The sequence below is a fragment of the Symphalangus syndactylus genome, chromosome 18 (genome assembly GCF_028878055.3).
Source record: "Symphalangus syndactylus isolate Jambi chromosome 18, NHGRI_mSymSyn1-v2.1_pri, whole genome shotgun sequence".
Classification (NCBI taxonomy): domain Eukaryota; kingdom Metazoa; phylum Chordata; class Mammalia; order Primates; family Hylobatidae; genus Symphalangus; species Symphalangus syndactylus.
In genome coordinates, this window is record NC_072440.2 from 110,563,245 (window position 1) to 110,577,582 (window position 14,338).

Genomic DNA, 14,338 nt, shown 5'->3' on the forward strand with positions numbered 1-14,338 from the left:
ATCCCCCCTTTCCTTCCCTCGGTCAGTGCCTCCTCATCCTTCTGGGCTTTGCTTGGGGGACTCCACCCCTGTGTGCCTGCACTGAAACCTCACTGAGCAGCTCACAGCCACCGTGTGTTGGTGGTGCCTGGGTCTCACATCGGTCCCCGACTGCCATGGGCTGCGAAAGGCCAAGGACCCCAAAAAACCACAGGCGCTCTGTCAGCACACTGCCCGGCAGAGACGAGGCTCCAGGGATTCTGTCGGGCTCGGCCGTCCTCGGGACCCCCGTGTCAGGTGCCCGCCCGTCACGCTCACCCACGGCGGTTTTCCTTGTCTTGCTGCTCCAGTTTTCCCTTCCCTCGCGTTTCCCATTCGTGCACGGAGTGCTGAGCACAGACCTGTTCCAGGGCAAGGGGCAGGGACAGTCTGCGTTTGGGGGCCCTCCGGCTGCAGGTGTCCGCAGAGACTCAGTGTGGCCAATGTGGCCAGTGTGGCCCTGGTGGTGATGGTAATCTCAGAATGTCCACAGACCTGATTCTGAGGCGTGCGTTCTGAGGAGTCTTCCTTTCTGTGGAGTTACGAAGACCTGTGAACGCTGGCATGCTGCTGCCGTACGCATTTCGGCCTCCTGAAGAAGTAGTCATTTAAAATGTGTGCTGGTTGCAGGGGACACCTGAGTGGGCAGGAGGGGTCTCCCAGCAGAGCACCCCAAGGAGAAGACTGACTTTGTGTTTGACTTAAGAGGAAAAAACCCACTTTTCAAAATGAGAAATTTCGTATTCAGGAAAAATTAGAAGGAATGAGTTATATCAAAAGGTATAAATTGTGGAAGTATGGAGACATGTTAAATGGAAAGAAATAGAAACACTGGGTATTCTGTATAATCAATGACACCCGAGGAAAGATGGTCTCTTATTTAATGCTTCAGGACTGATGGAGAAATTCGTGTGACATTCTTTTTGTGTTTCCTTTGTGGTCTTGAAGGATATCTTTGTATCTGATAATATACTCTGTGTCAAAGTATATGGTGATGCCCCTGCCAAATTCATACACGAGGTAAAAGATTTGAGTGAAGGTATTCTCCTATTTATGTATATGCTATCATTAAAGTTATACTTTGGATTTTTGCTTTTTTCCATATATTTTGGAAACGAAAACAGCCGAGTCAGGCCAGGCCAGCACTGCCCTTCTCATGCAGTGTCAAGGACCTCAGTGAGCACCTCTAGGCCTCCCTCGCCCTTATCCAGTCACTAGGGTGGACATCTGTGCCTAGTGTTCAGTTGTATTTATCGAATCATTTGATAATTTTATGTATTTTTCATACAACGTAGGAAGTCTAGTGAGTGAGCTATCTATTGATATCTGAATTTGAAATGACTCGGAAAAAAATTTGGGCAAAAATCTAGATCTAAGAAAATAAATTGTAAGTTATACTTTTTTTTTTTCTTTTGACTCCTCTAGATACCTGCACTTTAATCAGATAGAAACTTTGGACCCAGATTCCTTCCAGCAACTCCCGAAGCTTGAGAGGCTGTGAGTTGTGTGTTGTTCCTTTGCCTTTCCATTCACAGAGCCCAGGCCTCAGTCACTGGCTTGGTTAGATTAAGGTCAATATCTACCAAACACCTGAAAACTGTTTCAATATAAAGTCCATATTTCTAGTCTAACAATTTGGAAATGGGACTTATAATCTTCTCTTTAATTGAGAGTGTTGATAAAATAGGAAAAACCATTTCTTTTGTTTTCAGATTCATTTGTATTAAATAAATGTAATCACTGAGATTTTTTAAAAGCTGGTATATATTTGACTGCTTATATTCTTTTCTACACATTTTAAGAAATATTTTTCAAAATTGGTTTGTTATAAAATCTCTGTCAACAGATTTTTGCATAACAACCGGATTACACATTTAGTTCCAGGGACATTTAATCACTTGGAATCTATGAAGAGATTGTGAGTATAATACCTTTTGTGTTTCCTTTGCTGCAAAGCCTTATTTCTCTCTGTTATCCATTCACCTGGTTCTTTTTCAAGTATTGTGAAGTGTTGTTAACAATCTGATTCTGAAAGAATGCGAATATATGGAGGGTGGATTGAATCCATTAGAGAGCAAAATGAAAAACATGTGGCTCAGACCATGTGGCAAGTAGTTAATCCTTTGATAGGCAATTAAGACTTAAAAAAGTTTGTTTTCAGGTAGGGTCTTGCTCTGTTGCCCAGGCTGGAGTGCAGTGGCATGATCACAGCTCACTGCAGCCGCAACCTCCCGGGCTCAAGCAATTCTCCCAGATAGCTGAGTAGCTGGAACTATAGGCACATGCCCCCATGCCCAGCTAAGTTTTGTAATTTTGTGGGTTTTTTTTTTTTTGGTTTTTCTTTCTTTTTTCTTTTTTTGTGAAAGGGTTTTGCCATGTTGCCCAGGTTGGTCTTGATTTCCGAAGCTCACGTGATCCATCCACCTCAGCCTCCCAAAGTGCTGGGATTACAGGCATGAGCCACCATGCCCAGCCAACATTTTAAAAAATTGTCTTTAAATTCATCAAATTAAGTTTTAATTCCAGTGCATATTTTACTGGTAGAAATAAAACCAGTGTGGAAAGAACCTCTGTGCTATATTCTTTGTCTTTCTACAGCATACTAAGGAGGCTGATCTTCACCCTTTTTTTTGAGACAGTTTTGTTCTTGTTGCCCAGTCTGGAGTGCAATGCCTGGATTTCAGCTCACTGCAACCTCTGCCTCCCGGGTTCAAGCGATTCTCGTGCCTCAGCCTCCCTAGTAGCTGGAATTACAGGTGCGTGTGACCACACCTGGCTAATTTTTGTATTTTTGGTAGAGACGGGGTTTCACCATGTTGGCCAGGCTGGTCTTGAACTCCTGACCTCAGATGATCTGCCCGCCTCAGGCTCCCAAACTGTTGGGATTACAGGTGTGAGCCACTGCACCCGGCCTCCACCCATTTTTTTAAGGCTTCCAAATATACTTTTTGCTTATACTGAGCTATTTCTTGTAATTAAGGCATTTTAATACTGTTGGAGAAAGTTGTGACATTCTTTTTGTGTTTTCCTTCATGGTCTTGAAGCCGTTATTTTTGGTTAGATATTACTGAGTGTATGCCGTGAACTAGACCTAGAAAGAAACAGAAAATGCCACGAGACAAGTCTAACTTCAGAGTGGTCTTCTGTTGTTTGTTTTATCTCTTCAGTGAAATAAAGTGGAGTAAAACATAGACCTTCAGAACTATTTGTGATTTTTTTTTCCTTTAGGATAAAGATACCACAAGCCGAACTAAAAACTACATCCTGGGTAGGAAGATGGGATGAATACTTCCATATTTGATAGATAACAGAGAGTAGAAAGAAATCACCAGATAAACGCTCTAGAAAGTAGCCAAGACAAGTTTAGGAAGGACGGGTAACAGCCTGGATTATGCTGACAGCTGCCGTCTCTCTGTTCTCAGCCTCTCTCTGGGTGTCTGGCAAGGTCCCCCTCTCCTGTTTGCTCACTTTACTAAAGTTGCTCAAACACTACAACCCCAGATTGAGATTCTGTGATAGATTTACAGAGCTGCATCAAGAGAGCACGCTGTGTCCTGGCTGCTGTCTGCTCGGAGCAGTCTCTAACCTCACGTCCCTGAGGGGCCCCAGGCCGAGGAGGCCACACCAGCTGCCCCACCTCTCCAGACCTCCTGAATAGCCCTCTCTGCTTCAGAGCCGATGAAGGTTGGGGGTCCTGTGCTTCCTCGGGTGCCCTGAGCAGCTCGCTCTGCCAGGACCGACTGGCCAGATGCCACATACCTAACTGTGACCATCCGGGTCTTGCATGTGTCTGTGGTCCTGTACTGACCTTCAGCTGTGGGCACAGCTTGGGTGCCCTGGGCACGTGGCTGACACTGTCCCCCTCACAGCCTCCTCACCTGAGAGCTGTGCACCTGCTCATGGGGGAAAGGGTGATTCTGGTCGTGAGGCCAGTTCTGTGTTCCTGTCCCCTCTGGGCTCATGTCTGGGAGAACCTCTGATGGGAGATGTAGCCTCCCCTTCCCCTCCTGGAGCCAGCTTCGGCCCCTAGTGATGCCCTCACCCTGCCGCCCTGGTGAGCACCTCTCGGGATCCCATGCCCATCTCGGGGGTGCCCCAGGGCCACCTCATTGAGGGTTAATAGTGAGCACGTCTGTTGCAGGACTTTTCCCTAGTTCAGCGAAAGATGGGGTCCTTGTTACTTGGCCAGAAAAATTCAGGCTCGCAGACTGAAGAGTGAGAAAAACGGGATTTATTGGGCAAAAAGGAAAAAAAAGGGAGAAACAGAGACCCTTAGCAAAGCAAGAGAGTGAGTTTCCTGCCAGTGGGCCTCTGCCTCACAGATTGAATTCCACCCAGGAAGAGGAGGGCCAGGCTTCTCCCCGCTGCAAATGGCACAGACCTCTGTGGGCTCCACCCCAGTGTGCACCCCTCCCAGTGCGCAGGCCGGCTGGAGGGGCCTGGGGACCCCTTCCCACCTGGCTGTCTCACATCCAGCTGCCAGCCTCTTCCAGCCCTTGCCCTGTAGCCTGTGTTTGCTACCTGGAACTCCTCTGTCCCCCAGATAACCTCTTCCCCATGTGCGGAGACAACACTTTTCCCAGGGTGCAGGCACATCCTGCCCGTGTTGCCCTTGTTGGGACAGGATGTGCCACTCACTAGAAACTTTCCAGGTCAGCTTGGACCTCAGGAAACTTAGGTGTGAACCCCAGCCAGGAGATGCAGCCCTCCCCTCCCACACTCCCTGGGAAGGCTCAGGCCGGAGTGAGATTATGTAGAACTGTCCTGCCCGTGATGATGGGTGTTGAGTGACGGTGGTGGTTTTGTGGCTGTGGTTTTCATGTTACTGATTTCTGTGAGTGGTTCCCTCCCGTCTCCTTCACAAACTTCCCTGACCTGTGCCGCTGGCACACTCCTTCGCCTTGAACTCGACACCCGATGCCTGGGTGTGCACCAGCCCTATGCTATTCACGCCTCTCCAGTTAGTGCATTGAGGGGCACTGTGTACCCCCGGGCTCTTCCGGTAATGTGTGTGTCTCGACATCACTCCCTGAGTCGGGCACTGGGGCTCAGATTCCACCACGAGATGTGTCCCGTCCCCATGTCACGAGCCCGGCAGGCCTGGCACGTGTTTCCCGACGCAGGACCCGGAAGCCCTGTCTGATGGACGAATGGAGAAGCCCACCCACCCCGCGTCTCACCGGCTGCATCTTCCTTCCCACAGGCGACTGGACTCAAACACACTTCACTGCGACTGTGAAATCCTATGGTTGGCAGATTTGCTGAAAACCTACGCGGAGTCAGGGAACGCGCAGGCAGCAGCCACCTGTGAATATCCCAGACGCATCCAGGGACGATCAGTGGCAACCATCACCCCGGAAGAGCTGAACTGTGGTGAGTGGCCCGACACGCTCACAGCATCCACACACACACACCATTTACACACACACACATTTACACACACACCATTTATAGACACACAGACATGCAGACACAAATGACACACAGGCACATACATGCACACACCATCTACACACACACACCATTTTCACGCACACCATCCACACACACCATTTATAGACACACAGACACAAACCATCCACACACACACCCACATACAATCCACACACACACCATTTATGGACACACAGACACAAACCAGCCACACACACACGCACATACAATCCACACACACACCATGCACACGCACATACCATCTACACACACCATTTATAGACACACATGCAGACACAAACCACACACACGCACATACACGCACACACCACACACTCACCACACACACACCATTTATAGGCACACACACATACACACACGCACACACGGCTGTTTATTTTGGTAAGGTGAAAGGATCTCCCTGTGTGATGGTTTTGTAATATGACAAAAATACATCGTTTTTTAAGTTTCTTCTGGCTCAGTTCTTGCTGGAGCTGTGGCAGGGGCAGATGGAACTGAGAGCGGGCCTGGTGGCTGGGGGTACTGCACCACTCAGGTTTCTAGCCTGGGGAGCAAGAGGCCCAGACCCCTGTCAGCCACCTGCCTGCACTGCTTCCCCACCCCGGACCCAGACTCCGCTGTCAGCTCTGCAGGACACTGGCTGTCAACAGCTCCCAGAAACGGCCCTCAGTGGATGGAGCTGCCCCACCTGCATCCCTGAAGGGAGGGCCCTCGGTGCTCAGGGGGGCCCAGGGACCTGTGTTGCTCAACTTGGCAGCTCTGCAGAGCTGTGCCAGCACCTGTGAATCAGCCGAGGCCCTGTCGTTGCCGCTAATGCTCCTATGGGTGTTCATTCCAGATGGCTTTCCAAGAAACCGACTCACGGCCTCTCTGTAATCACAGTGCTGAGGTGGTGCCCCTGGAGACCTTGTTATACTTTACTCCTTACTGCGATTTGGCTGTCAGTGATTATTCTTGTTTTTTATACTAGCTTTATGGAGGCATTGTTCCCGTGCCAGACAGTTCACCCCCTCAGGTGTACAATTAGGTGGGTTTTAGGATGTCTGCAGGGTTGTGCCGCCTAAATAATGAAGAAAGCAGCGAAAGCTTATTTTGATTGTGTGGTGATGGGGAGCCATGGGAGGGTTTACGGCACGTTGGGATGATGTTTATATTCTAGAAGGAGCTTTCTGGCAGCCCTCCTTGGGAGAGGGAATCGGGAAGTGTGTGAGGGAGGCAGGGAGGCCAGGCTAAGGCCTGAGTGGTGAGAACCTCCATGAAGCCAGGGGCTCTAGTGCTGCAGAGGAGAGAGGAGGCACGGTTCCCAGAGTGACGTGGGAGCACAGGGAGGGCCGGGCAGAGCCCCCCAGCCTCCTGACCTGGACTGTGCAATGCTGGGGAGACGGAAGGAGGCAATCCTGGAGGAGCCCTTGTTGATAGCCCCAAGTTGGGTCGAGGGCTTTTGTTGTGGTTGCCAGGCAGAATGGCAGCGCTGAGCAGAGTCATCTCCACTGCACACACACACACACACACACACACACACTCCTACCCGCACTTGTGTCTGCCCCACTGCAGGCACTCACTTGTACACACCTGTGTGTGGTTGTGTTTTTCTTCTTGTGATGCTCACAGAATGTGCATGGAGACAGATTCGCACACTGAGGTGACGAGGCAGAGATGGAAGCCTAGGCCTGCCCTCGGCGTGGTTCCCTCATGGCTGCTGAAGGGAGCCTTAGAGGAGGCCACTCCCTGTGCAGGCCTGGAGCTGCAGAGCAGCCGCCAGGGACAGGAGCCTGGGAGCCGTCAGCCCTCGAGGAAGGCCTGGGAGCCGTCAGCCCTCGGGTGGCCCCTGGAAGCCGTGTGGAGTCACGGGCACACAGGAGGCGGGAGAGGCCATTGTTCCCCTTGCCCAGGGTGGAGGGTGAAGGGTGGGGCAGCTGTGGAGGAGGCAGCTGTGGAGGAGGGAGGCTGGGGGTTGCTCCAGCTGTGGTGTCTGCCATCTGCCTGTGCTTTTAGAGACTTATTCTTTTTTTTTTTTGAGACGGAGTCTCGCTCTGTCGCCCAGGCTGGAGTGCAGTGGCGCGATCTCGGCTCACTGCAAGGTCCGCCTCCCGGGTTCACGCCATTCTCCTGCCTCAGCCTCTCCGAGTAGCTGGGACTACAGGCGCCCGCCACCACGCCCGGCTAATTTTTTGTATTTTTAGTAGAGACGGGGTTTCACCGTGGTCTCGATCTCCTGACCTCGTGATCCGCCCGCCTCGGCCTCCCAAAGTGCTGGGATTACAAGCGTGAGCCACCGCGCCTCGCCTTAGAGACTTATTCTTTCAGGGACGCTTTAGCTACAGAGTACTATTTTTTGTCTTTCATTCACTGAAAATAGTGACCCGTGGCGGATCCACTCTGCACAGGTGTTTGGCTTTCCCGAAGGGCCTTGAGGGGACGCCGAAGGCTGTCATTTGGGGCTCGTCTGCCCAGCTCTGAGCCAGCCTGTCTCTCGGGTGCTCAGAACGTGGCGCCCTGAGGCGTAGACATCGTGTAGATACGCACTGTAGACAGGGCTGTAGAGAAGCCAGTCTGGCTCTTTTGTGGGGGATGTTTATGGCTGAATTACGCCTTTGGGCATCTGTGGTTTCCTCTTGGACACAGAGAACTCAACGTGGGTTGTCGTTTATTTTCATGTCATGGTTTAGACTAAAAAGGTTTCCATTTTTCTGGTTGGGCACAGAAAGGCCCCGGATCACCTCCGAGCCCCAGGACGCAGACGTGACCTCGGGGAACACCGTGTACTTCACCTGCAGAGCCGAAGGCAACCCCAAGCCTGAGATCACCTGGCTGCGAAACAAGTGAGTTGGGGCCAAACAGAAACGTCCCCCGCACATCTCTCGGAGTTACACCCAGACACCCAAACCACACCGCACTCCCCACCAAGGCCCACGTCCACTCTGCCTCCTCCACGTGGGGAAAAGTACAAAGGAGAAACTTTCTGCGCCTTTTCCGGTCTTACATGGCAGGGGGTGTGACGATGTTTCTGCCGGCTGGGGCCCCTTCCCCACTCTCTCCTGGGCAGCACAGGGGTGCCCTGGCCGGGCAGTGCGTCACTGCGGCCCTGCCCGGTGGGAGGAGGGAGAGCATGCTGGTGGTTCTCTCCCTGCCCGCTGACCTCTGGCAGCAGCCTGTTTGCTCTGGTCACTGTGGTTGGCAGCCTTGACCTGGGGCATTGTGACCAACCTGAGTGGGTGTGGGAGGGGCCCTGACCTCTGCTGGGACGGCGTCCTCAGGAGCCTGGAGCGCCGTGCAGCTGCTGACACAGGTTCGCTCAGCTCCCGTGTGGATCTAACTTGCCTCCCAAACAAAGAAAGTCTCCCCTTGGGTCCACAACATGGTGTGGGCCTGTTAAGGCTAAGACGGCCCTGGCTGTGGGCTGTCAGGGTGACAGGGGGATGTCCTACAGCTGACCATCACATGTGTCCTGGCAGCAAGCCCCACCTGTGAGCCCAGGTGTGGGGAGCATCCCTGCCCCGCTTGGGTTTGTGAGCTGGGGCTGTGTTGGTTAAGGAGTGATGGACTCTAGGGGGAGAGATGGGAGGAAGTGAAAGGCGTGCAAGGGGGGTGGGTGGGGCAGGACCCGTGGTGCAGGGGCAGAGAGGCCTAGGTGGGAATGAGGTCAGATTGCCGGAAGGCACCTGGGGCCAAATCACTGAGGGTGCTGAGCTGGAGTGGAGCACTTTCAAAGTGACCTTTTGAAAGAAATCCTTAAAAGAAAATCCTGAAGTAAAGCCACTGTGTCCTGGCTTCTCCCATCTGCCTGTGTGAGGACAGCTTCTGAAGCAGCTCCTCCTGCCGGCCCAGCCCCAGCGCTCCTGCGCTGCTCCTCTCTGGCCATGTTTAGTCATGAGGGAGCAAGAGGGATGCGTCAGAGATGTGAGCCCGGTGATACTCGGGCAGATAGATGAGGCACAAACTGAGTCATTGTTCCAGACTCCAGGGGCAAACCGGGCTGGGCTTGGCGCTCAGGCAAGGCGGTGTTTATAGAAGAGATGGACAGAAGCAGGGAGCTGGCCATCCCCGGTTGTCAGGAACAGAATGGGAAGATGTGTTCATGCTGAAGAGGACATGGGAGGCTTGTTCCAGCTCTAGATTTTGTTATCGTCATGACTGAAAGGTCATGTTGACCTTGGCTGCAGTGCCGGACAAGGAGCCTGTAAGGTGCCGTCACTCTCTTCACAGCTCTTGTCTTGGATGGCTCCCAAGTTGAGATTTAAAATGCAGAGAACACTGGAGGAATTCTGCAGTGTTATGTTGTGTGCATTTAAAAGTCAGGGAATCATAAATTTGGCCCCAGTCCGTCACACCTACATTTTATATATGAAAAAATTGATGCCCGCAGTTGAAATCTCACAGCTAAATATGGCAGAGCTAGAGCCAAAGCCCTGAGGCCTGGTGACCTGTGCTGGGCTCTGCCCTCCACCAGCTGGAGTCTCACCTGCCGGCCGGCCTTACCTAGCATCCAGAGTCACCTGCAGGCCACCCTCACCTGCTGGCTCGCTGTGTTTCTGGGAGGGGGACTGGGCCACATCAGAGAGAGTCTTGTTTATGGGGCCTAAGCTGACGTTGCTTCCATCCAGCAAGCCCTGTGAGTAAGGACAGATTGTAGGATGGGGATTGGTGGCAGGCAGAGGAGAGCATGAGGAAGATTTGGGAGAAGGTGGGCGTTGGTCTTTCGAGAGCGTCCCCGACGGTTTGGCTGCGCGCTGGCAGGTTTCTGAGGGTGGTCGTGGGGAAGTGCTTTTGCACAGTGCTGGTGCTGCTCCACCTGCATGAGCGACCCAGCTTGGTCCAGGCTCCACAGGTTCCTTAGGAAAATCGCGTGGAAGATGCTGAATCTCGTGCACTGAGGAAGTGGGTTTCTGTTTCAGAGGCCTTGTCTGTCTTGGTGATCTGGAAGTAGGAGTTCTCTGCAGGCCCATCTGCATTCTCAGAGGGCGCCGTGCCTGGCTGTTGTTACTCTGTCCTCACACTTGCCATAGACTGGGATCTCAGTGGCATCCAGTGTCACCTGTCTCCTCTTTACCTGCTTCTGCATAAAGGGAACTAAAGTGAAGTTACAGGTAGGGGGGGTGAGGGTGAGAGGCGGCAGGACTGAGCCTTGGGGTACAGGTGTTGCAGCTTTTCTTGGCTGCCCGAAGTGTGTGTGATGTGGCATGGCCCCAGGGGAGGTCATTGCTGCCCGAGGACTGACCGAGCCATGCGAAGGTGGGGTCACCCGTGTCCTGGCCTCTTCATGGTGCATCGCCACAGGTTCCTCCCAGATCCCAGAGGGAGGCCAGCCAGCAGCTTGCAGGCACTGTTTATTAAAATACAGATAGAGAGGTCTGGTGCACACCTGCAATCCCAGCACTTCCGGAGCTGGAGGCAGGAGGAGCGCTTGAGCCCAGGAGGCTGACGCTGCAGTGAGCAATGGTTATACCACTGCACTCCAGCCTGGGCTGCAGAGTGAGACTCTGTCTCTAAAATAAAAAAATAAAATACACATAGATACATCTTTGGCTTTTAGTAATGTAAAAATGTTTCTACCCTTTTTAGTTAATTCACCAGAAACAAAAGAAAACGTTTCCTTGGAATTTTTTCTATTTTGTTCATTGCTTTCTCCTTTGGAATTAGGAGCACTGTAAAACGTGTAGATAGATTGAACACGTGAATACTAAGAATAAGCACCTGAGCGAATGAGATGTGCAAATACACGGTCCCCTTTTCAGAATTGCCTGTTAGGTCAGGGGCTGCCAGGAAGGAGGAGACCCTGGAAGGTGAGCTTTTCCTCACGTGAGTTCTGATGTGCCTGCTGCAAGGCTGGAAACTCCTGTGCTGGGGATGGGTGAGGTACGTCTTTGTGCTTTCAACACTTGACCAGACCAAATTTCTGTCTTTGTAGTAATGAGCTGAGCATGAAGACAGATTCCCGCCTAAACTTGCTGGACGACGGGACCCTGATGATCCAGAACACACAGGAGACGGACCAGGGTATCTACCAGTGCATGGCAAAGAACGTGGCCGGAGAGGTGAAGACGCACGAGGTGACCCTCAGGTACTTCGGGTCTCCAGGTATGTGGTGGGCATTTCACACCTGGATTCCATCCAGAATTGTCATCCCCCACTATCTGCCTTCTCCTTTCCTTGCACCCCAACTCAGTAAAATAAGAATGAACACTGAAGTCTGAAATTGAAGCTCCAATACCAGGGTTGGCTCACAAAGCTTTCAAAGCGCAGCATCGTAGATGATCCGTGAGCGGTGCTGTGGTCCCCAGTTAGCCCCTCATCTGGGGACACACTCATAGTCCACACAGCAGGGGCAGTCCATGCTGTGAGCCCAGCCCATTGAGAGAGGGCCTTGGGAACCTGGAGAGACTGTGCCACACCTTAATGCACTGACCCCACCCCCCAGGTACCATCTGAAGGGACAGCTACTCAGCCACAGCCAGCTGTTGCCATGTGGTAACAAGGTCTCTATTTTGCTAAGGGTTTGGATTATGTAAAAGAAACCACAAATCTAGATTTTTATCTAATATTTTCATGTTTAAGATAATGGCACCTAAATTTAAAACATATAAAAACTGTCTCAGCCGCATCAAGTCCAGCTGTGGCCTCTCATCCATCTGGGCCCCACCAGGTTGCAAACTCTGCTCTGATCCACCTGTGTTATCCATGGCCATTGCTCAGAAGAGGAGCTGGGCCCTTGCAGAACAGCGGAGTGAGGCGTTGGGTGTACCCACCATGGCTCTGGGAAATGATGCAGATTACTTCACACCTCTGGACGGGTCTGCCTGTCCTCCTGTGCAGAAGCTGGTAGAGTCAGAGCCCTTACCCAGGGAGGCTGCAGGTGTAACTTCCTCTCTGAAACCTTCTGGCTGCCTTTAGCTTCAGCCACAAATCATGCCAGGGTTGCTGTTTCCCTGGTATTTTGTATTTCAGGCCATTATGGTTATAAAACCTTTTGTTTGGCAATGTAAATGGTTTTGGTATTTCTTGTTTAAATCCCAGCTCCTTAATTGGCCTGGTCTCTGCATCACCTGGTACATCCCAGCATAGACACAATCAACGGTTACCAGTGACTGAGAATTCCTGGCTATCACATTTCCGTTCAAATGAAAGCCCAAGGATATAGTACTGCTGAATCAAAACCCTTAATCAAACAACGTTCCACATGTTTAGCATAAGGCATTCAGCATCTTTCCAAATTCAGAGTGCGTGGGCCTGTGCAGAGAAATTAAGACACAGCCGCTGCTCATAGAAGGAGCATGGGCTCTATTTTTAAGGAATTAAAAAATCCACAAAATAGGGAGAAAAAGTTACGTAGTACTGTTAAGTATATGTTATAGACAAAGGAGAACAACCATGGATTATGAGTAATGAACTACTTAGGAAGAGTTACTATGTTCGTAGTTTGATTCCTGGACAGGAATGTTTAGCCAGCTCTTTATGGCTAGAGAGTTCCAAATTTCACTCCTTTTGATCTGAATTGTGTCTTTCTCAGGAACAACAGCCCTATTTAGTATACTAGTCTGAGCATGTGGGTGTAGCTCCCTCAGATACACGTGGAGAGTCTCCCGCCATCCGGTGCACAGGGAGTCACTGCAGCATGGGGGAACCAGCCCTGAGAAGCCCAAAAGCCTAGGCCAGGCTGACACACTACAGCCTGCAATTCACATCGCCCTACTGCCTGTTTTTCCTAAGGTCTATGAACTAAGAATACTTTTCTACAATTTTAAATGATCAAAACTTTTAAAAGAAGAACAATGTCTTATAACCACATGACAGCTAGAGGAAATTCAGGCGTCATTGTCTATGATAAAGTTTTCTTGGAGCATGACCACACTCATTCTTTTGCGCAAGGTCTATGGCTGCTTGTAAGCTACCATGGCAGAGTTGAGTAGTAGCAACAAAACCTGGCCTTCAAAACTTAAAACAGGACCAGTCTGGCCCTTTACAGAAAAAAATGGCCAACTGCTGTCACAGACTATGGTAATGTATAGTAATAGGAATAGAGTGACATGTAGGTCTCCGTGGGCCATAAAGGGGCATATCGCACCGAGTATCCTGAAGCTCTGTGATTAGGGGCATATAAAAAGTTTGCAATTTTTATCTTTCTGATGAATTACATTTTTGATCAGTAACACTTCTATCTCTATCAGTGCTTTTTGCTTCAAGGTAAATTTGTTGTAAGATAAATAGAGCAGCCTCTACTTGATTCGTATTGTCAGGTGTGTCATTTCCCACCATTTTTCTCAGAGCCTTTTCACGTACATATGTTTGAGATGTTTAATATAAATAACATAGAGCTAGAAATTTAAAAAAGAATCCTAAGTTTTTCTTAAAGTTAATCCATTTAAATATGTTTATTGTAGTTAACAATATGAGATTTATAAATTCTACCTTGTATTTTGAACTGTTTGTCCAAACTTTTCTATGTTTCTTGCTTTAGTTGGAAAAAATTATTTTTCATATTTGCTCCCCACTACTAGTTTGGACACTATATGCCCATTTCTGTTCTTTTAGTGGTTAGCCTAGAAAATTTTAAATGCATTCTTAAATTGCCGAAATCTAAAGTTAGTATAACCTTCCCCTCTAACGTGCATTCATCCCTCTGAGTTGCTGTGCTTAGTTCTGTTGTTATTTTTTTTTTTAACCTATAAACATTATTATTTTGTTCTCCCAGTGTTTGTCTGGATGCATCCACGTGGTTCCCACTTCCTTTGTCCTTCCTTTCTTCATCTCAGCTCTTCTGTCGGGGATCACCTTCCTTCTGCCTGATGTGGGGGGAGTTGGGCAGCAAGCTCATGTGAGGACGAGATTTTGGTGAACAACACTTGAATGAGATTTATTTCTCTCTTCT

General features: G+C 50.2%; 1 protein-coding gene across 3 annotated transcripts in view; it reads left to right on the plus strand.

Annotated features, from left to right (window-relative positions):
- The window catches only part of PXDN (peroxidasin), a 107,838-nt gene that overhangs the window by 54,595 nt on the left and 38,905 nt on the right, over positions 1-14,338 (plus strand). For 2 of the 3 annotated variants that reach the window (XM_055253174.2, XM_055253173.2), the window contains 5 exons: positions 1,444-1,515; positions 1,865-1,936; positions 5,222-5,391; positions 8,177-8,294; positions 11,381-11,550. In XM_055253174.2, the coding sequence (XP_055109149.1) occupies positions 1,444-1,515; positions 1,865-1,936; positions 5,222-5,391; positions 8,177-8,294; positions 11,381-11,550 (602 nt within the window). Of the gene's footprint in view, positions 1-1,443; positions 1,590-1,864; positions 1,937-5,221; positions 5,392-8,176; positions 8,295-11,380; positions 11,551-14,338 lie in introns of those variants that run through there. The other variant, XM_063622863.1, reaches the window with a different exon arrangement.